General features: G+C 41.6%; 1 protein-coding gene across 4 annotated transcripts; it reads left to right on the forward strand.

The window, feature by feature from the left end:
• The first annotated feature begins 389 nt into the window (after window positions 1-389).
• LOC107782299 (sulfite exporter TauE/SafE family protein 3-like) lies at window positions 390-26,292 on the forward strand. 4 transcript variants are annotated; one of them, XM_075256275.1, is made up of 13 exons: window positions 390-504; window positions 1,137-1,377; window positions 2,053-2,212; window positions 2,317-2,517; window positions 2,766-2,830; window positions 2,912-2,939; window positions 3,028-3,122; window positions 3,204-3,290; window positions 3,394-3,444; window positions 24,734-24,955; window positions 25,026-25,119; window positions 25,875-26,015; window positions 26,112-26,292. In XM_075256275.1, the coding sequence occupies exons 2-13, from the start codon at window positions 1,183-1,185 to the stop codon at window positions 26,192-26,194; spliced, it is 1,422 nt and encodes a 473-aa protein (XP_075112376.1). In that variant the 5' UTR covers window positions 390-504; window positions 1,137-1,182; the 3' UTR covers window positions 26,195-26,292. The 4 variants fall into 4 exon arrangements, with proteins under 4 accessions (XP_075112376.1, XP_075112375.1, XP_016458654.1 ...); XM_075256274.1 differs by lacking the exon at window positions 390-504 and adding an exon at window positions 657-726; XM_075256273.1 differs by lacking the exon at window positions 390-504 and having other exon boundaries at window positions 786-1,377.
• The last annotated feature ends 1,273 nt before the right edge of the window (window positions 26,293-27,565 follow it).

Raw genomic sequence — 27,565 nt, forward strand, 5'->3', positions numbered from 1 at the left:
TTATTATTTTCTAACACTTGTAGCCAACAATGTATGCGAGAAACGCATACCTCTAAAGTTGGGTGGGGTTGGGGTTGTGGGGGGGGGGGGGGGGGGGGCGGACATTGAAGGCTAGAGCCAAAACTCGCCATTAAAGTGCTAAGGTGGAGGGGTCCAAATTAACGTGCAAAATTCAGGAGGAATAGCTGTCTCGTACTTTTTACTTCCTTAAATAAATGAAAGGGAAGAGAAAGCTCCTGTGTTTATGCAGCAGTAAAGGAATACATGAGTTACAGCAAATCAATAATGATCCTCAACTGCTAGTCTCATAGAATAGTTTTCTTAAGTTAAGAGTGTCAATTCATGTTTGGCCAACAAGTGCAAAAACATGGAACACGTTTTTGTACGTAGTAACTCAGTTTCAGCAGTGATAGTAGAGATCCATATATTTATTACTGAATATTCAACATTCACACATCTTGCACTCAAAGAAGTCAAGTATTTTTCCATAAACAAAAACTGCAGGTTAGTAGGATATCAACTAGTAACCATCTAAATTAAAAATAGTGAAAGTGGGGTCATGATCCCATATGAAACTTGTCTGGTTGGGTTTAGCTGGTAGATGTTGTTGACTTCATCAAATATAGGCCTAAAATTAATGTTGGGTTTATATAATTAACATAAAATCGACTGCATCAATGGTTTTGTCACACTCTTTACTGCAAATTATTTTACGTTTACAACGGAGTAAGAAATCAGTTTGATCTTTCTCTCTCTCTGTCTCTAATTAGAGATATAAATCTTACTCTGTTTTTTCCTAATTAGAGATATAAATCTTACTTAATGATAGCCATTAGTGAATGACTTTGCGCAAATGTACGAGAATGACTCATCCAGTCTTTGTCCAAAACAAAAATATTCCTAAAACTATGCTAAGGCTACCCTATCTTAGTTTACGTCTGCTGCAATGAAAAGACTTCTTTATACAGAGATATTTCTGTCTCCTCTATATAAAGATTGGAGGCCTCAAGTTACTTCCTTTTTTCTTTATTTTATTCCCTAAAGTTGTTCTCTTTCTACATCTACTTAGATAATTCTTGATTTTCTTCCTCCTAATTTGAGATTTCTGACTTTGGGTCTAGTCTTGATTATCTCAGAAGAGTGACCGTTAGGAGCAAAAACAAAGTGGGAATTTAGCAACTGATGGAGGGTTTGGCAGCATATACAGTTGTTGTGCTTGTTCTAGCTTTAGCTATCGTTGTATCTGCGGAGAAAATTCCACATGAGGCTACTTTGAGCAACAATGGAACAACTCATAGTACGGACTCATATTACTTCTTTGACCTATTCAATCTTCTTCAGAAAATGAGTGAAATGCATTACCACCATGTTTGGCCTGTAAGTTCATCTATTACTACTAGCATCTTTTTATCCTTTTCTCTCTTACTCCAGCAACTCTACCCTTCATTGACCATTTCCAAGGTTAGTTTTTCGAAAGCGGTATTGCATATTTATGACATGTAATGATAACTGGCCTGACGGTCCAGAGGCGGATCCATAATTTGAACTTGAAGGTTTAATCTATAAGGTTTTTAGTACTGAAGTCATTGTATTATATAGTTTTCATTCTTTCTTTTTTGCCAATGCTATATCAAGTCTTCCCTTCATTAACTGTTTCCAAGATTAGGTTTTCGAGAGCAGCAGGGCATATTTATGACACGAAATGATAACTGCCCTGACGGTCCAGAGGCGGATCCATAATTTAAACATGAAGAGTTCAATCTTTAGGGCTCTTTGGACTTTACTCATTGTAATGAAATTATGAGTTCAAAATTTATTACTTGCTGAAATTTTAGTGGGTATTCACACACACTCACCCACACACATACATATGTTTCGTGTCGAAATACTGGATTCAGTTGAACGCGTAATGCATAAAGCTGAATCCACCCGTGTGGGGGTTGACTTGCTCAAAGGGGCTTCTTTTTGTTGGATGTTTGAGTTTTTGGACAAGATATTGACGTTGTAATGAAGGGGATGGATGTTGTCACTGAAGCTTTGTATGTATTTCAGGAACTGGAGTGTGGTTGGAGAGTAATTGTTGGTTCAGTAATTGGATTCTTTGGTGCTGCTTTTGGGAGCGTAGGAGGCGTTGGAGGAGGCGGTATCTTTGTTCCCATGCTGACTTTGATCATTGGATTTGATCCAAAAACATCAACTGCAATATCAAAATGTAAGAATCCATCTACTTTTATCTACAGAGAAACGTCAACGCGTCATATCTTAGGTCATCTTTAATTACGCCATTTTTGAGCTTTTTGCTTTTGTTGTGATCAGGTATGATCACTGGTGCAGCGGGTGCAACTGTATACTACAGTCTTAAGCTGAGGCATCCATTGCTTGAACTTCCCATCATTGATTATGATTTAGCTCTTCTTTTCCAACCAATGTTGTTGTTAGGTATCAGTATTGGAGTTGTACTAAATGTAATTTTCGCCGAGTGGATGGTTACGACCTTATTAATCATTCTTTTCTCAGGTAAGCACTGCTATTTAATTTCCAGCTGCAATTTTATCAATTTTGTGAAGGGGAGCTTTGAGGTCACGAGTTCGAGCCGTAGAAACAGCCTCTTGCAAAAATGCAAGGTAAGGCTGCGTACAATAGTGGTCCGGCCCTTTCCGGACCCAGCACATAGCGAGAGCTTAGTGCACCAGGCTGCCCTTTTTTATTTTATCAATTTTGTACAGAGTAAGTATTCTGATTTGTTATTATGGGACTACTTGCAGCTGCATCAACAAAGGCATTTTTCAAAGGTGTCGAGACATGGAAGAAAGAAACTATTATTAAAAAGGTTGTCTGTTTGTTGTTTAATTTCCTGTAGTTGTAGAGTACAAAGATAAAAATGGATTTTAAATTCTAATTTCATGTCCAGGAAGCAGTTAGGCGCTTGACATCTAATGGTGAGTACCTATATATCTTTATCTTCTACACTACAACAGAAATATTTGATGAGTTATTTCTGCGTAATATTCTGGAACTGAAAATCAGTTGCTGGCGGCGAAGAAGTTGCATACAAAATTATACCTGGAGGTCCAAACAATGGTTCTACTAATTTCACAAATGAAGTATATAAAGCAACTGAGGTAATTAATACTCCCGTTGTCCCAAATAATTTTTTATCCGTCCCAATCTATTCGAATGCTCATTATATGGAGCTACTTTAGGTCTCAATTTTTGACAATATGTATTGGAAGGATATCTCTAGACTTGTTGCTGTCTGGATCATAATCCTAGTTCTGCATATCTCCAAGGTTCTTTCTTTTACTAGTCCTTGCCTTTTTTTCAAGAAATTGATGATGCATTATGTGCTTTCATGCAATATTGGCTTACTGATTTGGAGCTATTTTTGTACAGAATTATGCACCAACTTGTTCAACGACATATTGGATCTTAAACCTCTTGCAGGTAGTGTGTGTGTATATATATGTGTGTATGCCTTGAAAATGATTATATAAATAACTTGGCACCCTGAACATTAAAAGCCTTTAGGGGGCATTAGTTGAGCAAAATAGTGTTGCCCCTGTCACGTTAAAATCCTAGATCCGCCTATAAATGTCCTTTTGGCAGTGTATACGGTAAAATCGGAGGGTACAATTCCTCGTCATCGAGGCACCTCAAAAAATCATCTCGAAGCCTCGAGGCTACAGGGCTATGGTCGAGTTTCCCCCATCGAGGTTCTGATCGCAGCCTACTTCGTACTACTATTGAGTAGCAAGAGAGGGTCGGAGCAGCTTTTACCCGATTTAGGGTCGGGATCGATTTCCACAGAGAGCTAGAATTTAGAATCGAGTATCTATCTAGTTTAAGATTGTGTATGTGTTCCAAATTGCACTTCTAATCATTTTTGGGTTTTTTGATTTACTTCTACTTTTATCAAACTACAGTGGTAAATGAAACTAGATTAAGCTAAGAGTAAAACTAAAGAGGGTTGTTCAAATGGTTTAAAAGGCACTAGGGTAGTGACTTTTGCTTAGGTGGTCAATTGACAGGTAATTGAATCTAAGACACGATTGACATAATTGGGGAGTACGATATAACCATTGCACGATATTACCCACTCTACACCTTTCGGTGGTTCGAGTAATTTTGCCCGAATTGACTTTCTCAAGACCAATTGAGTATGCAAATTTGCACAAGCAATCAAGGTTCAAGTCGGGTATTACGCTCTAGAGGTTTAACCCTTTAATTGGAGCTATCAATCTCTGGAATACGCCCCAATTCCTTGTTGGATCAATTTTGGAGACTTAGGCTCTCTTTCTCAAGAAGAGCTCAAGTCAATTAAATACAAGCTAGTGTTTGCAACCACTAATTCAGCAATTAACCATGAAATTGGCCCAAATATCAAACACCCATAGTCAATCTAGCCCTAAAATTTAAGACCCATCAATTACCCACACTAGGGTTGAGCCACAACCTTAGCTTATGGGTCTAGCTACTCATAATTAAAGAAGAAAAACAAGAAATAGATGAAGAGCAACTCATTAAATTAATTACTAAGATAAACAATAAGATTCAATGATGAAATGTAGATAAAATGGCCCAAAATGGCTAAAATATTCGAACCCACGAGCGCAGCTTACAGAGAGAAACTATTTGATGCCCTAACAATGGGAAAAGAAGCTATTTATACTAAGCTGAAAAATCTGGACAAAAATACCCCTGTGGGGTTAGTGTGCACCGCACAAAATGGTGTGTGGCCGCACTAGGGGTCTGAACTTGAAGAGCTAACTCTCTGAATCTGGGCACTATAGACCGCAGAGAATGGACTGCGGCCGCGGAGGCTTCTAGTGCGGTCCACATAAAATGAAGTGCGGACCACATTGTCTTGACACTTGGAATTTGTAGCTCTCTGATTCTCCTTACTGCGAACCGCACGAAATCGAGTGCGGCCGCGTTGATCTCAGTGCGGACCGCGCAAATCCTAGTGCGGCCGCATTGCCTTCGTGCCTTAATGTCATGCTCTCTGAACCTTACAGTGCGGACCACACAGAATGTAGTGCGGCCGCACTGGCCTTGTTTTGCCTAAGCTTTGTCTTGTCTTGGTACTTGTGCAAGTTTCACTCCTTTTGAGCTGATCTTTGACATGTTGTCTCTTTGTTGATTAAACCTGCAATCAAGCACAACTTGTGAGCCTTTTGGGACTATTTTGTGCAAATTCCTAATCAAAACATAAGCAAGAAGGAGTATAAAAGGTATCAAAATCCCTAGTTATCAACTCCCCCAAACTTAAGCTTTTGCTTGTCCTCAAGCAAACAAAATAGGACTCACCCCTTAAGAGAACATCCAAGAACATTTCAGCTGTCCTAAAGTGACCTCATCTAGCATCAATTGGGACTAACAATTGCCCTCAATAAAAATGAATCATTAACAACATTTACTCTTTGAAACACCTTGGATTAAGTACAACACAAGAGCATCAAGAGTTGACTCAACACATCAAAGAACTCTTTTATATTACTTCGGTCCTTGTGGAACCCAAACTCACACATCCTCAACTCTCCCTAAACAAACCTCACCTTTAGAATAGTGGCACTCAGAATGAGGTTAATGGAAGTTTACTCATCTCTCTCAAGAAAAAGTCACAAGTCCGGCTCTAAGTACAATATGCTTGCCCCTTATGTAAGTCACCACTAATGTAAGCTTCATTCAACTCAAGATCAAATAGGGCTTTTGTGTTGTCATGGTGAAGGCTTTTGGTTCAGGGTAGGAAATGTTTGGTCTAAGTAGATTCCATCTTCCCTTAAGCATTTCTTTTGCTTCATTTGGCTCACATTCACTTGACTCTTTGAGTCATTTCACTTCTTTATAAGGGGTTAAAGAGACAAACTGTCACTCTTTCTTATACATTTCAAATCTTTTCTCCTTTTTCAACTTTCCACACCTTTCATTCATTGCTTTTCTTGAATCTCTTTTTATTCTTTTTCATATTGAACATTCTTTTTGTCTTTTTGCTTTCCTTTCTTTTTCATTGCCTTTTCTTTTCTTCATTTTTGTGCCTTTTTACCACTTTGCTACAATCTTCGTCTCTCCCCCCAAACGTATACTTTTGCCATGTGCTAAGAAAATATCGGGTGCCAAGAGATGGTATCTTTTAGAACGGGTATAGGCTTGTATTATGGGTCTTGAAGGGAAAAGGTCTAAGGCTCAAAAGGGTTGACTAGGGATCTTATCATTGGTAGGTTATGGAAGTGTTCAAGCTATCATTTGGACCAAGGAGAGCCTATAATCATGTCTCAAGTCAAAATTCACTTAGGATTTCGCCTCAACAAACATTCAGGTCAAGTTCTAGACCAGTGGCTCGGGACTTGGACTTGCAATGCGATTACTCACAACACAAGCTATGGGATTGCTAAAGACATAGAGTCGGGGGCCTATAACGACCTTAGATAAGATTTGAGCACCAATGGTCCCAAAAAACCACTTGATGATTATCGGTCAACACAAGAGTCTCAAGGTCACTACTTTCACCATCCTAAACACAACAATTTGTTTTTGACCATAAGATCAAAGGCAAATGTGCTAGGACCAAGTGAAGCTTTGCTTGAGGCACCCTTAACTACTAGCTACTAAAAACAAAAAGAAAAATGGACTCAAACCCTTAAGAAGGTTGTCACGCCATCCATCATTGGGAAGAGCCACTCGGTTCACATAAAACTCCACCTTTGGAAAGAATCGTGACATTAAGAAAACCAAAGGCTTATTGAAACTTTCAAAACAAGAAGCTATGAGCATAAATAAGAAGCTAAGAACGAAAAGTTGCACAAAGTAAAATGAATATATACAAAAGGGGATTTGTCGAATATACAATAGACGGGATGAATATATACAATGTAACATAACTTTATATACAGACCCAACGTAAAATAAAAGTGCGAGAAATGTAATGAAATATTAAAATTATATACAAACCAAAGATGAAAAATAAAGAAAGCATAAAAATTATCAAATATATACAATCATCCGAATGAATCCATCAAAAGTAGGGTCTATCCCCTCAAATGAAAGCTGACATTGTCCCCAATGCCAACTAAACTAAATAAAACATCAAAAAGAGAAAGGGAAAAATGATATAGAAACTCCCTATGGCCCGTCTGCCTGCATGGGCTCCTGAGTGGCCCCTGGGTCCTCACTGTGTTTGGGAACCTCAGACTGGTTCCCTGTGGCCTTCAATTGTGATGCTGGGACCTGGGCCTGGACAGGCTCCTAAGATGCATCCTGTGGCTGACTGGAGGAGGCCTCCGGTGGGTCTGCCAACTGGATGATTGCATCGTCTGCTCTGGGAATCATCCTTTTTCTCTTTGGAGGCCTCTATGACTACTCTGGTTGGGGATGACTTGTTGGCATAGGATCATCGAGCAATAAGTCCAAAGGAAGCTGGTCTGCCTTCAACCGGTCAACATCAACCCTCGGCGCCTTCACGGACTCCTTGGAAGCCCGCGTCTTCCTCAATTTCTTGTGCTCCCTAGCAAGCTCCTTGAGAGACTGGCTGTGTGAAATAACTGCATCTGTGAGCACCTTCTAAGTGTTGAGGATTTTCTTTTGGTTGGCTAAAATCTCCTTGAGAGCATCCTCTATGGACTGGGGGACCTGTGAAGGCGGAGGTACCAACTGAGCCTCTAATGTGGTAGTGAGGGTAGACAACTTGGATGATGTAGTCTGCATCCAGTTGTTGATACTGCGGAGAGACTTACTCAATTGGTAGGCAGTCACCGGATAGGCATGGGAAGATGGTATCTCCGGGTCTGCTGAGGTGGATGGACCAGGAAGAATATCAGTAGAGGTGGAGGCAGGCTCAGCAGGAGCCACTACCACAACTGGCTCTTCAGACTGGCCAGTTGGAGCAGTGGTTGTACCCTTGAAGTTCTTGCTCTTGGGGTTGTCATCCCCCTGCATGATGTACCAAGAGAATGGGGCCTTCGCTTTGACTTTGATGTCGAATGGCCTCTTTTCAACTTTTAGGTCCCGAAAGTACATAGTCAGAAAGCTGGGAAAAGGGAGGTTTCTGTCATTCTCACTACCCATAATTGTAATTATCCTCGACATTACATTTCCCACATTGATAGAGTACCCCGCCATGATCGAAGCCACCAAAACTGCCCAGTGAAGAGGGAGGGAGTTGTCATGAGTCGTAGGGTCCAACCTGCTACATACAAATGTTTCCCACCCCCTTGCCTCGAAATTCAAACTACGTCTCAGAATCTTGAGGCCCACAGTCAACCAATCGGGGGTGGTACCTGGGATTGCCAGATACTGTGCCAACCAGGGACGGACCTCCTTGCCCATTTCCATCTTCGCCATATACAACGCCTCATCCTCCTCATTAAAGCCAAGATAGTCATTTATGGTCTTTCCGTCAAATAGCACTTTCAGGTTTCACACCTTGGTCACTTTGGAGCCCTTTTTGATGTGGGCAATGTTGGTGTAGAATTCCTTGACCAAGTGCTCGTTGGCATCCACACACTCATCCAAAAAATGTTCCCAGCCAACTCTCTCCCTAAACTGCCTCCTTACATTAGGGTTGTGAGGTAGCAAGTCTCTATCAACAAAACTCTGGTCCGGGATTAATTTCCTCACCGGCCACCATTCCCTGAATTTGTGATATGCTACTTCACTTACGAACCGGTCTTGCCACGCCTCCGGTTTCCTAGTTCTAGCCACCCCGCCAACCTGAGGTTCACCCCCTTCTCCAACTACTTCTTCACCTCCTACTTCCTCATAGTCTCCTATTGCACCCTCTCCAGATAAAGAAGTTGTGGGAGAGGTGGAGTATTCATCTCCACTACCTGCTGCTGAGCCCTCAAACGACCTAGAAGATATATTTACTGACGCTTGGGCAGTGGGGGATGCTGGAGGTATGTCTCTTAGTCTATTCCGCTCTGGCTAGTCAGGGATGTATTCTGGCACGGAGTCTGAAGAGATCTCTCGGGAGGGCTCGTACTCACTCCCCGACATGTCAATGGCTCTATCAGCTGCTTTAATCATGTTTTTGATGTTTTGCCTGGTTTGGGGAGTGAGTTTAATCATTTTCTGTTTCCCTCTCCGGAAGGATTCACCTCTGCCTAGTTGTTTAGAACCTTTACCTCATTGTTTCACCATTATCTGCAAACACTATCCAATAAGCTTGTTAGTATTAATAGAAGCAGTTAAGAAATAGAGTCGCAGAACAGGAAAGAAAAGTTGCACACAGTTTTCAGCAGTCACACAGTGCGGACTGCACACAATGGTGTGTGGCCGCATAGGGGTTAATGCGGACCGCACAAAATGGCCATGCGGTCCGCACAGAGATGGGATTCAGACTACCCACTCTTTGTATCCAGGCGGTATGGACCGCACAAAATGTAGTGCGTCTGCACAGGGACCACTACGGTCCGCACAAAAATGTAGTGCAGCCGCAGTTCCCAAAGTTCAGCTTCCAGGACAATTAGCAATGCGGTCCGTACAAAATATTACTGCGTACCGCACAGGGGCACCGCGGTCCGCACTGAGTGCCCAGCTGTGGTACTAAGTTAGGGTTTCAAAATAAATTGATTTTAATCCCAATTTTTAACCTAAGGAATGTCCCTATGGGTTTATCTAGTGTTGTTAACTATCTAATTCTGCATTAATCAAGAATTTAACTACCCTAACCTAACTAATTGAAGAAGCTACGGAAGGAATAAAATAGAAGACAAGAAAAACAAAAATAAAAGGAGAATAACAAAATTAAAGAAATTAAAAAGAAATTAAGTTACCAGAAGTGAGATGAGATGAAGATTCACAAGTCAAAGCAATGAATTACGAGCAAAGGGAGTGATGAACAGTGCTTTAGAGGTCTAAGATTCAAAGGTTCGAAAAGAGTAAATGTTGGGCCTCAAGGACTATTTATAGAAAAAGTCTTGGGCCCCAGCTTACCTACCCCAGTGCGGACCGCACAAAATGGACCGCGGTCCGCACTACACAACAATTTGCAAGCTTGAGGAGGCAACACGATGCGGTCCACACAAAATGGACTGTGGCCGCAGTGGTCCATCGCGGACCGGACAAAATGTAGTGCAGTCGTAGTGGCAAACTTCAGAGAGGTCTATATTTCACCCTTCACCAGTGCGGTCCGCACTAAATGGAGTGAGGCCGCACTAACAACTTCAGAGACCTTACACTTTTTTCCACTATGTCTTGCACTGCACTAACACAATCCTGTAACATCTCATAACCAGTTAGCCCAAAAAATCAATCCTACACTACAATGAAAATCAAATAAAAACAAGAAGAAAAACACATGGGTTGCCTCCTAAGAAGCGCCTGATTTAACGTCGTGCACGACGCAGGTTATTATCACATCATTTGAGACGAAGAAGTGCCACCACGTGGTTGTCATCAATTTTTCCAAGATAATGCTTGACCCGGTGCCCATTAACTCTGAAGACCTCTCCATTTTTGTTTTTCAAATCAAGAGCACCAAAAGGGGTCACCAACACCACTTCAAACGGTCCACTCCATTTTGATTTAAGCTTTCCTTAAACAGATGTAATCGAGAATTGAACAAGAGAACCAAATCATTTTATGAATTTGTAACCACGGTCATGCCACCCTTCTTCGGTACACATTGCACCGGCGAAGTCCAAGAGCTATCAGAGATGGGGTACACAATACCCCAACATCCAACCACTTGATCACCTCCTTTTTCACAACTTCTTGCATTGCCTGGTTCAACCTCCTTTGATGCTCCAAGAAGGGCTTTGCATCATCTTCCAGAATAATCTTGTGCATACAGAATGCGAGGCTTATCCCCCGAATATCAGCTAAAGTCCATCCAATTGCTTTTTTTGCTTTTGAAGCACCGCCAATGTGGCATCAACCTGCAGGCTAGTAAGACAAGAAGAATATTTTTGCAGGAGTGTCATGACCCGCCACACCATCATGCCCTTGGAGAATATTCTAGAGAAGGGACTTAGTTGTACATATCAAGGGCTTGTGTAATAATTAATATTTACATACTAGCCCCTAGGAGACTAGTGTATAAAGGGGGCCATTCATTTGTAATTCATGAACCAAGCAAAACAATCAAGTTCTCTTTAATACAAAAGCTTCCTTTAGCAATTCTCATGTGTTCGAACATTCCTTAGTCATAACCTTTGCTCTGATACCACATTGACACGTCCTTAGTCTTAAACTAAGTACACGTGCAACACTTTACAACTCGCTCACGATCTTGCACACCCTGCTCACGTTCTTGATATGCCAAGTCAGCCTTACTACACTCAAGATACTAACCTTTGCTCTGATACCACGTTGTCACGTCCTTAGTTTTAAACTAAGTACACGCGCGACACTATACAACTCGCTCACGATCTTGCACACCCTTCTCACGTTCTTGCAGTGCCAAGTCAGTCTTACTACACTCAAGATCTCTAAGGAATGTTAGAACATATGAGAATTGCCAAAGGAAGCTTTTGTATTAGAGAGAACTTGATTGTTTTGCTTGGTTCATGAATTACAAATGAATGACCCTTTTTATATACTAGTCTCCTAGGGGCTAGTATGTAAATATTAAATATTACACAAGTCCTTAATATTTACAACTAAGTCCCTTCTTTAGAATATTCTACACAACTAGATTCTTCTAAGGACTTTCCTAACAATTCTATAGGGTTCTAGGGTCTTCCTAAGGAAACCTCTATATTTCTCTAGAACCTTCCGACAAATGCATAAATATCTAGAATTTTTCTAAGGAAATTCTCCATAGTTCTAGAATATTCCACCAAGATCTAGTCCCTAACTTATGTAACCATTCCATATGGCAAAAATATATTCCAAGTGACACCTATGTGGCAGGTCATGACAATCTCGTCATTGTCCGATGGGCAGAGGATGGAGGCCATCATTGCTAGCCATCCAAAGTACAAACGTGTAAGAAGAAAGGTAGCTACTAGCCAGTACCTTGTGAAATGGGAAGGAGAACCGCTTCATAGGGCATCATGGCTAATGGACAAAGATCTCTAGCGATGCCAAGGCAAGATGTGTGCATATGTGTCGATGCTTTGTGCCGAGGGCGACACAAAATTTGGTGGGGGAGAGTGTCATGACCGGCCACACCATCATGCCACATAGGTGTCACTTGACATATATTTTTGCCATATGGAATGGTTACATAAGTTAGGGACTAGATCTTGGTGGAATATTCTAGAACTATGGAGAATTTCCTTAGAAAAGTTCTAGATATTTATGCATTTGTAGGAAGGTTCTAGAGAAATATAGAGATTTCCTTAGGAAGACCCTAGAACCCTATAGAATTGTTAGGAAAGTCCTTAGAAGAATCTAGATGTGTAGAATATTCTAGAGAAGGGACTTAGTTGTAAATATCAAGGACTTGTGTAATAATTAATATTTACATACTAGACCCTAGGAGACTAGTATATAAAGGGGGCCATTCATTTGTAATTCATGAACCAAGCAAAACAATCAAGTTCTCTCTAATACAAAGCTTCCTTTAGCAATTCTCTTGTGTTCTTTCTTCCATTCTCTTAGCGGTCTTGAGTGTAGTAAGGCTTACTTGACATAGCAAGAACGTGAGCAAGTTGTGCAAGATCGTAAGCGAGTTGTCAAGTGTCGTACGTGTACTTAGTTCACAACTAAGGACGTGACAACGTGGTATCAGAGCAAAGGTTTTTACTAAGGAATGTTAGAAAGAATACAAGAGATTGCTAGAAGGAAGTTTCGTAGGGAACCATGGCCGGATTTACCAAGGACTTGGTACTTGCAGAAGGGATCAACACAAAGGTCCCTAAGCGAAAGCAGTATTGTGGTGCACGGGTTGCACGCGAGGTGGCAGACTGGCGGAAGCTAAGGGAGCTCCGACAGAGGCTACAATTCGGGAGTATGTATGCGAGTTCACTACCTTAATGCTGCAAATCTCGTCATTGTCCGAGGAAGATTTCCTCTTCTACTTCATTGATGGGTTGCAAAATTGGGCAAAATATAAGTTAAGAAGATATCAAATAGCCAACGTGAACGGGGCCATCGGAGTAGCCTAGTCACTTGTTGACTTCAAGATGGAGCCTGCCAAGTCCAAAGAAGGCAACACCGAGACGGATGCGGGAGATCATGATGAGGAAAACGGGAAATGCATAGCCGAGGTATACAAGGGCAATGGCAAGGGGCCATCCCATAATGGACAGGGGTCCAAGAGAAACGGTAAGGGACCGGAAAATGATAGGGAGTACGTTCCTAAGGGAGGGTGCTACTTCTATGAAGGATCATATCGGGCAAGTGAATGATCAGAGCTGGGGAAGCTTGCAACAATGATAGGGAACTTTGATCAAACTCATAAGGATGACATAGGGGGAACCGCCTGTATTGGAGGGATGCGCTTGGAATCTAAGCCGAAGGTAGAGGATTCCAAAGCCTATCTTGGCACCATGTAAATAGAGCATGGTGGCACCAAGAAAAGTTGGATGGACATAGTTGAAGATGATGCCGAGTTACAAAGTGATGGCATGCTATCGGACTCAGACGATGCACCAAGCAGAGGGTTCAAGTTTGCCAGTAAGGTTGGACCACAGAGGGCAGCCAAATAGGGAGTGGAAGCATGGACTCAATGCTTGAAAAGCTGCTAGACTTGGTTGAGTCATGGGAAGATTCAGGCCAAGAGCAAGGAGGGGCATCCAATGGGCGGAGGATGGAGGCCAGCATTGCTAGCCATCCAAAGTACAAACACATAAGAAGAAAGGTAGATACTAGCTAGTACCTTATTAAATGGGAAGGAGAACCGCTTCATAGGGCTTCATGCTAATGGACAAAGATCTCTAGCGACGCCAAGGCAAGATGCGTGCATATGTGTCGATGCTTTGTGCCGAAGGCGACACAAAATTTGGTAGGGGAGAGTGTCATGACCTGCCACACCATCATGCCACATAGGTGCCACTTGGCATATATTTTTGCCATATGGAATAGTTACATAAGTTAAGGACTAGATCTTGGTGGAATATTCTAGAACTATGGAGAATTTCCTTAGAAAAGTTCTAGATATTTATGCATTTGTAGGAAGGTTCTAGAGAAATATAGAGATTTCCTTAGGAAGACCCTAGAACCCTATAGAATTGTTAGGAAAGTTCTTTAGAAGAATCTAGATGTGTAGAATATTCTAGAGAAGGGACTTAGTTGTAAATATCAAGGACTTGTGTAATAATTAATATTTACATACTAGCCCCTATGAGACTAGTATATAAAGGGGGCCATTCATTTGTAATTCATGAACCAAGCAAAACAATCAAGTTCTCTCTAATACAAAAGCTTCCTTTGGCAATTCTCATGTGTTCTAACATTCCTTAGCGATCTTGAGTGTAGTAAGGCTGACTTGGCATAGCAAGAACGTGAGCAGGGTGTGCAAGATCGTGAGCGAGTTGTCAAGTGCCGCACGTGTACTTATTTTAAGACTAAGGACGTGACACCATTCCCTGTAAAGCATTCACGCACTCCACTCGGCTTGCATCCTCATTGACGTCAAGATTCAACAATACGACCTCCAATAGGTCCTCAACATTGATCATTGCACTGGTGTCATCAATTATCACCATTGTGACGAGGTCAACAAAAGAGCACACTTCGGTACTATTGGGCTGCTTCATAGATTTGCACACATGAAAGACCACCTTTTCATCACCCACCCGGAAGGTGAGTTCCCCTGCTTCCACATCAACCAATGCCTTCCCCGTAGCCAGGAAATGTCTTCCCAAAATGGTAGGGACTTCATATTCCACCTTGCAATCTAAGATCACAAAGTCAGCTAGCAAGATAAATTTGTCCACCCGGACAAGCACATCATCAATAATACCCAATGGTCTCTTCATAGATCTATCCGCCATTTGTAACCTCATGGAAGTCAGCCTAGGTTGCCCAATACCCAAGGTTTTGAAAACAGAGTAGGGCATCAAGTTGATACTAGCCCCCAAATCACATAGAGCTTTGGCAAAATCCGCACTCCCAATGGTGCAAGGAATGGTAAAAGTACCGGGATCTTCAAGCTTCGGGGCCATTGAATGCACTATAGCACTAACTTGGTGAGTCATCTTTATAGTTTCACAATCCATAGAACGCTTCTTTGTGACCAAGTCTTTCATGAATTTTGCATAGCCCGGCATTTGTTCAAGAGCCTCCACCAAGGGCACATTGATGGATTGGCTCTTCATCATATCAATGAACTTTTTTAACTGATTATCATTTTTTTGCTTCGCGAGCCTTTGAGGATAAGGTGGTGGTGGTCTTGGCAAAGGAGCCTTGGCTTTAGGCACAATCGGCTCTGGCATGTCTATTATGTGTTCCCTAGACGGGTTCACATCATTTTGAGTTTCCACCTCGACATCTTGAATATCAATCATCACTTCGTTGTTCACATTTTCTTCAACCACATCTTCAACTAATAAAGGGACTTCATCTTCTTGCAACTCAACAACATCATCCAAGATTTGCTTTTGTTTGGAGGCATTCACATCACCGCCTCTCCCACTTCTTGTTGTTACTGCCATGACATGATTGTTTCCACCCTTCGGGTTCACTACCGTATCACTTGGTAGAACACCCTTAGGGAGAGTATTTAAAGATTGTGAGATGTGGCCTAACTGTACCTCCAAATTTCTGAGAGAGGTATTGTGGGAAGCCAACTGTGCATCAGAATCCGCATTCTTCTTCATAATCTATTCGAACATCATTTCAATTCTACACATATCATTGCCAGAAGAACTAGGATTTTGAGATGGAAATGGGGGTGGATTGTTCGGTTTTTGGAACATTGAGGGCCTTTGAAAGCCTTGCCCCCGATTCCCTTGGTTTCCATTGTTCCATCCACCTTGATTGTTATTGCCACCCTAATTGTTGTTATTACCATTCCAATTCCCTTGGCTGTTTTGATTGTTGTTCTGATAGTCCCAGTTGTTGTTTTGGTTGTTGTTCCCCCAATTACCATTGTTTTGTTGTTGATTGCCCCAATTACCATTGTCTTGTTGTTGATTGCCCCAATTGCCTTGAGGTCTCCATTGTTGTTGGTTGGAAGAGTTGCACCGTTGGCCTTGATAATTATTCACATATTGGACCTCTTCACTTTGTTCATCATTTTGAAATCCATCACAGCCATTATCAAATTGCTCAGAATTCCCTTAATTTTGTTGCCTTCTCTTGTTGACAAGCATATTGACACCCTCCATGGCATTCACTTGGCGAGGATTTTGAACTTGTTGCAACTGTGCTTTAGCCAATTGGTTCATAGTAGTTGTCAACTCCACTATAGCTTGCCCATGGTCATGCAATTCCTTGTGCAAATGAGTAACCGTTGGGTCACCCTGGGGAACATTGGCTCTACTTTGCCAAGCCGAAGAAGTGTCAGCCATCTCGTCAAGAATATCACATGCCTCATCATACGGCAGCTTCATAAAGTTGCCCCCAGCAAGTTGGTTCACTATGCATTGGTTTGTTGTATTGATGCCCCGGCAGAAGGTTTGTTGTATCATAGCCTCGGTCATATCATTGTTGGGGCATTCCTTCACCATCGTTCTATACCGCTCCCAAATCTCTTGCAAAGGCCGTGGGCTCTTGCTTGAAAGCCAATATCTCATCACACAATGCCGCCATATGCCCTGGTGAGAAAAATTTAGCAATGAACTTATCCGCCAAATCATCCCAAGTTGTGATGGAATGGTTGGGAAGTCGCTCGAGCCAATCCAATGCATTCCCCCTAAGTGAGAATGGGAAGAGTCTCAATCTAAGAGCATCCTCGGACACATTCGTCTGTTTGCTCCCCCAATATGTATACACGAACCCCTTGAGATGTTTGTAAGCATTTTGATTTGCAGCACCCGTGAAATACCCATGCTGCTCAAGTAAGGTCAACATCACATTGGTTATTTGAAAATTGCCCGCCCAGATTCGGGGTGGGACAATACCACTCGCATAGCCCTGGTTCGGAAGTACTCTGGGAGCCACTCTTGGAGGTGGCGGAGGAGGGTTTGGGATATCACCATTGGGATTAGCATTGGCATTGCGGCCTCTACGTTGTCCTTGAGGTACAAGAGGCACCTCTTCATCTATCTTCTCCCCCGTAATCACATTTCCAAGAGGGTCATTAGCGTTGTTCGCTGCCATTTGGTACCTAAGTTGTGACACAAACAAGTTAGTAACAAATAAGGAAAAAAGAACAATACACAAAACTAACCAAAAAGATAGCCAAAATCGTTAGCTCCCCGACAACGGTGCCAAAAAGTGATCGCAGCCTACTCCGTACTACTATTGAGTAGCAAGAGAGGGTCGGAGTAGCTTTTACCCGATTTAGGGTCGGGATCGATTTCCACAGAGAGCTAGAATTTGGAATCGAGTATCTATCTAGTTTAGGATTGCGTATGTGTTCCAAATTGCACTTCTAATCATTTTTGGGGTTTTTTGATTTACTTCTACTTTTATCAAACTACAGTGGTAAATGAAACTAGATTAAGCTAAGAGTAAAACTAAAGAGGGTTGTTCAAATGGTTTAAAAGGCACTAGGGTAGTGACTTTCGCCTAGGTGGTCAATTGACGGGTAATTGAATCTAAGACATGATTGACATAATTGGGGAGTACGATATAACTGTTGTACGTTATTACCCAGTCTACACCTCTCTGTGGTTTGAATGATTTTGCCCGAATTGACTTTCTCAAGACCAATTGGGTATGCAAATTTGCATAAGCAATCAAGGTTCAAGTCGGGTATTACTCTCTAGAGGTTTAACCCTTTAATTGGAGCTATCAATCTCTTGAATACGCCCCAATTCCTTGTTGGATCAATTTTGGAGATTTAGGATCTCTTTCTCAAGAAGAGCTCAAGTCAACTAAATACAAGCTAGTGTTTGCAACCACTAATTCAGCAACTAACCATGAAATTGGCCCAAATATCAAACACCCATAGTCAATCTAGCCCTAAAATTCAAGACCCATCAATTACCCACACTAGGGTTGAGCCACAACCCTAGCTTATGGGTCTAGCTACTCATAATTAAAGAAGAAAAACAAGAAATAGATGAAGAGCAACTCATATAAATTAATTACTAAGATAAACAATAAGATTCAATTATGAAATGTAGATAAAATGGCCCAAAATGGCTAAAATATTCGAACCCACGAGCGCAGCTTACAGAGAAAAACTATCCGATGTCCTAAAAATGGGAAAAGAAACTATTTATACTAAGCTGGAAAATTTGGACAAAAATACCCCTGCGGGGTTAGTGCGGACCGCACAAAATGGTGTGCGGCCGCACTAGGGCTCTGAACTTGAAGATCTAACTCTCTGAATCCGGGCACTGTGGACCGCAGAGAATGGACGGTGGCCGCGGAGGCTTATAGTGCAGTTCGCTTAAAATGGAGTGCGGACCGCATTGGCTTGACACTTGGAATTTGCAGCTTTCTGATTCTCCTCACTATGGACCACACGAAATCGAGTGCGGCCGCGTTGATCTCAGTGCAGACCACACAAATCCTAGTGCGGCCGCATTGCCTTCGTGCCTTAATGTCATGCTCTCTGAACCTTACAGTGCGGACCGCACAGGATGTAGTGCGGCCGCCCTGGCCTTGTTTTGCCTAAGCTTTGTTTTGTCTTGATACTTGTCAAAGTTTCACTCCTTTTGAGTTGATCTTTGAGATCTTGTCACTTTGTTGATCAAATCTACAATCAAGCACAACTTGTGAGCCTTTTGGGACTATTTTGTACAAATTCCTATTCAAAACATAAGCAAGAATGAGTATAAAAGGTATCAAAATCCCTAGTTATCTGGTCCGTCGACGCCCAACCTTGGGATAATGTCGACCACAGCTATAGCAGAAATGGGGAGTTCCCAAGGTACACGGCTAGGACTGACAAAGCCTAGTGGACTACCTTAACCCTGAATTAGGGTGTCATCTAGCTGTCCCATCCCCATATCTTTGTCATTAATGTATTTTGTACTACGTTGGGATTCCCCTCCTATATAAAGGGGATCCTTGCCATTTTGTAAACCCATGTTTGTTCAGTTGCTCCACACAAAATATACAAGAATATTTGCTTTGCTCTCTAACACATTCTCTTGATACTATTGTTTCCCTTTATTATCTTCATTATTGTTCATCATTTATTTCCTATCATTGGCCATAAAGAGCCTTCGTTGATTTTGTTATAACTCTTAGTCGCACATCGACCACCTTCGATAGCTTACAACCGAGCTCCGAAATCGACCTCGAGTCCCTCGAATCGACAAGCTCGAGGCCCCGATTGTCAACCTATCGGTTTGGTTATCGCATTATCCTTAACTCCTATTTCGTTTCTAAGTCTCACATACATAGCATCAACTACTTAACTACTCCTTCAAGTAGTTTTCATAATTCAAGCTCCGGCTCACCTCATACCGCAAGTGTACCAACTCGACTTCCTTTTCATTGCAAAGGAGCCTAAGGGATCTCTCCTCATCCGCAGCTTTCCGCAACTTGGCTTCACGACGAAGCAGCCCAGACTTAATTTTGTCGAAGGCCTGCAAAAGAAAACCCAATAAGGAAGGAAGGCGTGAAACCCGTAAGGCCTGTACCGAAACTCACCACGAAGTGAAGTCGCTGGTCTTCCTCGAAGGCCGAGCGCACATCTGCCAACCTAGTTCCCTCAGCTCTGAAAGGGTCGACTTCGGTCAAGGCACGGTTGCTCGGTGTATGTGATCCCAGGTTTCTAACATCCCTTGAAGTACTGTCAACGGAAAAAGAAGGCGACACCAACAGAGAAACCATCTTTCCAGAACCAGGAACCATGGACGTGGCAGGCTCGGACGATGCTTCCGCTCCGAAGCCCTGGTCCCGTTTTGTCTTGCTTTGAGCGTCGTCGCCCCGTAAAAGCATCTCTCACTTATTGTCATCATTCTTTAACCCGGAAGCTGGCAACCCTCCCCCTCTCCAGAGGAGCGCGGCCTCGCCTCGGAAGGCTCTCCGATGCCTACAACAGCAAGATTAATACGTATAAAGGGAAAATGCCTCTCCAAACGAAGGAAGGGAAAGGAAAAAATAGCACAACACGCACCATGATGTTTTGCTTCCCATCTCCCAGGGACAAAGCTCGCCACTTGCGCTCATCACATGTCGAGTGGGTTGCCAACTTCTGAATCAAATCTGGCAAATTAGGAATGTCGCCCGGTGCCCATGAAACCGCTGCAAAAAAAAAAGAAAAGAAGGCACGGTTACGAAATCGGCTTTCGCCATAGACAAAACTAAGAAGGCACGAAATACACCACTCACCTGTATAGTTCCATTCCTCAGGGAATGGTATAAGCTCCACGGGGATAATGTCAGCGGTCCGCACTCGGACGAAGTGACTCATCCACTCCCGGTCTCCATTTTCCTCATCATCAACAACGAAGGGTGTGGTCGATCGACATCGCAAGGTTAGCAGACCTCGATGGTAAAAGGGCTGGTACAGCCTAATAAGATGACTGAGCGTAAGTTCAAGCCCTACCTTCTCCGCGAAAAATCTCATCATCAACACTGTTCGCCAAAATGACGAGTGGATCTGCGCCAAGGTAACCTGATACTTTAAACAAAAGTCGAGCACAACCCTATCAAGGGGGGCCAGTGTGAAAGGATACGTGTACACATTCAAAAACCCATCGGCACGATCCGTGATGCCCTCATTCGGGGAAAATGTCTATAACACTACTTTCTCCCTCTATCTGCAGTCTTTTCTCACTAACTCAAGGCGCTCTTCTCCTATCGAAGAAGTAATTTTCAAGTTATACTCTCGTTGGTCCTGAATGTCGGAGGCGAAACTCTCCCCTCTCTATTGAACAGACCCCAATGCAGCAGTCATGGCTATGGCAAAATTAGAGAACTAAAGCAGAAATCCGTGCAAATACGTTAGTATTGAACTAATGAAAGACTTAATGCAGAAAAAGAAGGGTAACTACTTAGAATGGTGGGATCTCCAAATAAGCAGAAGCAACCCTATATATGGAAAAAGCGACATCATCGCCAGTCCTGAGGTGGTACCCGACCTCGAGGACCTCCATTAAAAAGAAGTTAGGCTCTAAAAGGCCAACGGCATCATCGCAAGTCCCGAGGTAGTACCCGACCTCGAGGACCTCCACCAAAGAGAAGTTAGGCTCTAAGAAGCCAACGACATCATCGCCAGTCCCGAGGTGGTACCTGACCTCGAGGACCTCCATCAAAGAGAAGTTAGGCTCTAAAAGGCCAATGACATCATCGCCTGTCCCGAGGTGGTACCCGACCCCGAGGACCTCCATCAGAAAAAAGGTTAGGCTCCAAAAAGCCAATGATATTATTATAAGACTCGATGTGGTACCCGACCTCGGGGACTTTCGTCAAAAAGGAGTTAGGCTCCAAGGAAATAAGCACTTAAACTCCACCCGTATGGGCTTGGTCTCGGGGTACTGTCTAAGTTCGGACAAACCCTCTTCCGGGATCTGTCTACAGCGCCTTCAGGCTATCTACGCTAAGTTCGGAGCAAGTTTCCAGGTGGCCCGAGTTTGAATGAACCTCCACTCGGGGACTGCTCTCGAAAGTTCAAAAGCAGTCCCTATCCTCGGACCTCCGAGCAAATTTCCCCTCAAAGACTACCGTGGGGCCTGGGTGATAAATCACGGTCTCAAGGCTCGAAGCATTGCTTTCATTCAACTCGAAGTAAGGGTCCCGACGACCCGAGTTTATCGTTTCAACCCAGGCTCGATCCAAGAAACGGCGAAGGGTTCCACAAGAGGTCGTATCAGTCAATCAAAGGTCAGAAAAAACACTCGCATCTGGGTTCGATATTGGTAGTAGCCGATAGAGTCACACATTCAGGGTCTCCATAAGTTCAAATGAAAGGAAATATAGCAAGCATCGAAGATAAACTTAGGAAAACGTATTTGTATTCAGAAAACTCTTGATTACAGAAGCCCTCAAGGGGTCTTAACATATGATTACAAAAACCCACGAAGGGTCCTTTCACAGAAACAAAGAAGCAAAAGGGTACACATATAGTAAAAAGCCTAGAGCCTAGCCTACTCCCAAAGATGCATCCTCGGCAGCAGCATCTTCGAGCGCCATCTCTTCGGGCATACATCCCTGGTGACAATATCTTCAATCGCCACCTCCTCTGGGGTTTCATCTCGATCCTCTAGAATAATATCTCCGAGGGCGAAGATGAAGAAGAGGAAAGTGACACAGAAGAAGCAGAAAAAAGAGACATAGCCCGCCGAAGCCAGAGATTGAAGATTCGGCGGGCATCAACCCTACTTGCACGGCTGCTCCGGGTCTGCCTTTCGAGACATTGTGCCGTGCAAGTCTAATGGCCGGTGGTGCCATTTTATTCCTTGGAAAACCAAGAGGATGAAGTGCCACACCAGGCCAGGGTAGGAGAGTGAGCAGCGGTGTATAGTTTGAACGTTCTCCCGAGCAGCGGTGTAGAGTCCAAACGTCCTCCTAAGTCGGAAGAAGTCGGCCCCACTATCTCATCACCTCGAACCATCGATGACAGCAGTAACAACCGTAACAACAACAACAACACCGACACGACAATATAATCTCGCTCGGCAAAGAAAAGCCCAGGCAAAAGGCCATGGCGTGGCTGATGAGAACGTCGCCATAGACCCCAAACATGGTGGGTAGCAATGGAGGAGGATAGTGGGGAAAAAGGAATGGAAAGGTGTTGAAAGACACTTGGATAAAAAGATAATACCGGAAAGCCCCCATTTATAGGGGGTGATAGTATGGCCAACAATGCTATCAATGCCTTTGAAAGACGGATCGGCAGGCACACAATGCGTCATTGGAAACTAGATCGACGGCGATACGGTCGCTTTGAAGAATGGGAATCGGCAGCGCATTGAATGACGTTGAAAAGACAAGCCCATGGGATATCCCGGTTATCGTGAAGGCTTATGTCATAAGACCATCTCCAACCCCAAATTTCACACCAAAATGGTGTAACACCAAATTTACTCCAACCATTACACCATTTTTTACACCAAAAAATAATATTTCTTCTCTCTCTTCTATATTATACTCCCTCTGTTTCAATTTATGTGAACCCATTTGACTAGGCACGGAGTTTAAGAAAAGAGAGAAGACTTTTGAACTTGTGGTGTAAAATGAAGCACATATATTTTGTGTGGCTATAAATCATTGCATAAAAGTAAATTGTTTCCAAATAAGGAAAGGGGTCATTCATTTTGGCACGGACCAAAAAGGAAATAGGTTCACATAAATTGAAACGGAGGAAGTATTATTATCTTCTTTTAAATTTCATTTTTTATTTCCTTCAAACAAATATATAATCACTTATTTCTATTTTATGTATTGTTAATTTTCTTTTTATAATTTTAGTTTTCACTTTTCAATTTTAGCAACATTAGATAATAAAATTAACTTATAATTTTATATAAATATAATATATACAAAAATTAATATATCAAAAAAATAGGATATAAAATTAAAATTATAAAGATCTTAATATAAAATTAATTATATACACAATAAATGATAAATTAAAAGTTCAAAAAAATGAAAAGATGAATAAAATAATAATAAATCAAATTTGCTGTTGATGAATAGTGTTGCACCATGCATTTGGTGCAACACTATTCATGCATTATAATGTTGCAAGATTTGGTGTTACATTGGAGCAAAAAAAACACCAAATTTGGATTTGGTGCAAAATTTGGTGCAGCCTTGGAGATGGTCTAAGTATGATATCATCAATGTGACGTCATTGCGGGAAGTCCGAAGAGTTGGGTGTCAAAATCGTTTCTTGTCGCTCCTCTCTAAGAAACGCGGGGACTATCTGTATACGGTGAAATCGGAGGGTTCAATTCCTCGTCATCGAAGCACCTCAGAAGATCATCTCGAAGCCTCGAGGCTACAAGACTATGGTCGAGTTTTCCCCCTTCGAGGTTCGTCGACGCCCGACCTTGGGATAATGTCAACCACAGCTATGGCAGAAATGGGGAGTTCCCAAGGTACACGGCTAGGACTGATAGAGCCTAGTGGACTACCCTAACCCTGAATCAATGTGTCATCTAGTTGTCTCATCCCCATATCTTTGTTATTAATGTATTTTATACTATGTTGGGATCCCGCTCCTATATAAAAGGGATCCTTGCCATTCTGTAAACCTCTGTTGCTTCAGTTGCTCCACACGAAATATACAAGAATATTTGCTTTGCTCTATAACACATTCTCTTGATATTGTTACTTCCCTTTATTATCTTCATTATTGTTCATCATTTATTGTCTATCATTTGCCATAAAGAGCCTTCGTTGATTTTGTTATAACTGTTAGTCGCACCTCGACCACCTTCGATAGCTCACAACCGAGCTCCGAAATCGACCTCGAGGCCCCTGAATCGACAAGCTCAAGGCCCCGATTGTCAACCTATCGGTTTGATTATCGCCTTATCCTTAACTCCTATTTCGTTTCTAAGTCTTACATACATAGCATCAACTGCTTAACAACTAGCATAAAAATAGATTACGTATTTTTAGAGTCACATAATCAAATTTAATTGTTATTACCATTTTCACGGTACACGGACAGAAATGAATGACCGTAAGTTGTGTGATCTTAGCTTACATGGTAATTGATAATTTTGTTGCTCGCTCCTGCTTTTTGGTCAAGTCAAATGATCCACGAGCTTCACTTTCACTTAGAGAATTTTGACTACAAAAGTTGAATGTTCTTCTTCCTACTTTTCAGGTCCCTGTGGCTGTTGGAGCTTCAGCATATGAAGCAGTTTGCTTGTATAAAGGATCAAGGACGATTATGTCAAGCGGAGAAACAGTGATAACATGGAAAGTGCATCAGTTGATTCTTTACTGTTGCTGCGGCATTTTGGCTGGTATAGTTGGTGGTTTACTCGGTCTAGGTGGAGGATTCATTTTGGGTCCATTGTTTTTAGAGCTAGGAATTCCTCCCCAGGTGCATTTCACTTCTTATAATATTACCTCTAGTTCTGTTTTATGTCCATCTGATAATGAAATTGCTGCAGGTATCAAGTGCCACTGCTGCCTTTGTTATGATATTTTCCTCCTCCATGTCCGTCATACAATATTACCTGCTCAGACGCTTTCCAGTACCATACGGTAAGGAGGAAACTTCAACGTCTTAAAAAGTGTCTCCTTAAATGGTATTCAAGCAATGATTTAACTTATATATTCCGACTGGTTCGAACGTGTGAAAAGGTTAGACTCTGACGCCCCGGTTAGGAGGTGTGTGAGGTTGACCATGGCGAGTCAGATGAGGGAGAGAGGGAGGCCTAAGAAGTACTTCAGCTTATCGAGGACATAACCTTCTATAGGAGGGTATGAAGGCCGAGAATTAGGGTTGTGGGTTGACAAGCAGTCTAGAGCTTTGTCGAGTTTTTCCAGTAGTATTAGTACTAGTCTTGTATTTTCCTATACCCCTTGCTATTACACGGTGTGTCATTATTTCCAGTAGGATTGCCTTTATTCTTGTAGTATCGTATTCTTAAATCTTTGTTATTGCACGTTGCACCATTTGCTTCCGTGTCTTATTACCTTATTGTTGTTACTGTCTGTTTATTGCTTCATTTTCACTGTTCTTGAGCCGAGGGTCTTTCGGAAACAACTTCTCTACCATCATAAGTATGAGTAAGGTCTGTGTATACTTTACCCTCCTCAGACCCAACTTGTAAGATTTCATTGATTTTGTTGTTGTTGTTGTACTCTGATCTTATTACTGATCTCACTTTTTATGGCAGTTACCTCATTTGAACAATTCATCCAAAGCTCCTAGTAATGATTGATAATGAAGAAATCTAAGAATCATTTTTTTGTTTGTTTGCTAACCTGCTTTATTTTCTCTGGAAATGTTTCAGCACTGTATTTTATTGCTGTGGCCGGTATTGCAGCCTTAGTAGGGCAGCATGTTGTACGAAGAATAATTAGTATAGTGGGTAGAGCATCTGTGATTATCTTCATTTTAGCCTTCACAATCTTTGTGAGCGCTATATCATTAGGCAAGTTTCTTCATTTATTCACTCGAATAATTTTCGTGTAAGGAAATCATTCAGCTATCCTATTTATTTGCTTATTTAATCTGCTAATGGGTGCAGGTGGAGTTGGCATAGCAGACACAATTAAAAAGATCGAGGAAGGTCAACATATGGGGTTTGATAATATTTGTGCATATAATTAATGTTATTAATCCTCAGGCGAAATTTTTGTATTCCACATTTTGTTCCTATAATTCTTGTATCAAATGTTGATTTTAGAGGAATTTAGATGTTTGGTCACTATTGATGTTCCCTTTAGTCAGCTCTGTGATTATATAGCCATAATACAATATATAAGCTTGTTATGCAATCATGAAGATTTTTTGCTTCTCAAATCATTTCGCCTTTGAAATTTAGCCATAATACATTAAGTAGTTCGAAATTATCACTCGAATTTTACAATGTATTTGGGAAGTTTCATTAAGGATATGTTTTATAACTTTTTTGCGCTAAAAATTGTATTATTTTTAATAGCATTTTTGTTGACAGCATATTCTCTGATAGGAGCAAACAAAAAAATGTTTATTAGTATGTTACTTATGTTACAAATATATTATATTGTGGTCCGTTGTAAATAAATTTCCTGAAGAAGCTTATTCATATTGGACCCCACCATAAATATATTTATCTATTTAGTACTCTATTGGAAATAAGCAGCTTGCAGTGGAAGCATACAAGGAACTTATACAGCAGCTTACATAGCAACTTCCTTTCTTCTATAAACAGAGGAGATTTTAATTCATTATGTACATCAATTTGAAGTTTGAATAATATATCAATCTCTATACTTGTCTTTGATTTATTTACTTTACAGTTTTTATTTTTTAACAACTTATAGCATTTTAGTATTGTCTGTCTGATATTCCCTTTGTTGAGGAGTTCTCAGGCACGGGTAGGGACTTGAGATGAATTGTTATTTTTAATTCCAAAACACAGGAAAAAAATGTGACTCAAATTTAAAATTGATCGACCATTAGATATAAGCCTCACGTGTAATGGAATCCCAACAACTTTAAGTAATAGGATGATTTGCATTTCAAGAATAACTGAAGATCAAGTAAAACAAATAATATAGTCGAATAGAGCCAAAATTTGGATCTATAACACCTCAATATTGTTCTTGCAAGTTGCCACATATGCCTTGTGTGGTACATAAACAAATTGAATGACAATATGCCACAAGGGGATATGCAATACATGGTTAAGTTATAAAGTTCCAACTCTGTCATTAGACAATTAAAACGATTTATATTTGGTGATTATTGAAAGTCAAATCAAACGATGCAAAACCCACTATGTATTTTAGGGTCAATTAGATTTTTCCTAAAATATTTAATTGAAGATTGGTGGCACTAATAGAATTAAGGGGTCGTGGTATAAGTACAAATAGTGCTGGGATAAAAATTTAATATCACCTTAATTCTTTATTTGGTTAGCAAATCTGGGATAAGTTACATTTTAATCCCGGGATAACTTATACCTTGTAGGGGGTGGGGTAATTAGTGCCAGGATAA

This window comes from Nicotiana tabacum, chromosome 6 (genome assembly GCF_000715075.1).
Source record: "Nicotiana tabacum cultivar K326 chromosome 6, ASM71507v2, whole genome shotgun sequence".
NCBI lineage: Eukaryota > Viridiplantae > Streptophyta > Magnoliopsida > Solanales > Solanaceae > Nicotiana > Nicotiana tabacum.

Bases quoted from the DNA above. Each gene is read 5' to 3' on its own strand.
- LOC107782299 (XM_075256275.1), top strand. From the start codon at position 1,183: ATGGAGGGTTTGGCAGCATATACAGTTGTTGTGCTTGTTCTAGCTTTA. The intron at 2,940-3,027 runs GTGAGTACCTAT...ACTGAAAATCAG, and splicing joins TAGGCGCTTGACATCTAATG to TTGCTGGCGGCGAAGAAGTT. The intron at 3,123-3,203 runs GTAATTAATACT...GAGCTACTTTAG, and splicing joins AAGTATATAAAGCAACTGAG to GTCTCAATTTTTGACAATAT.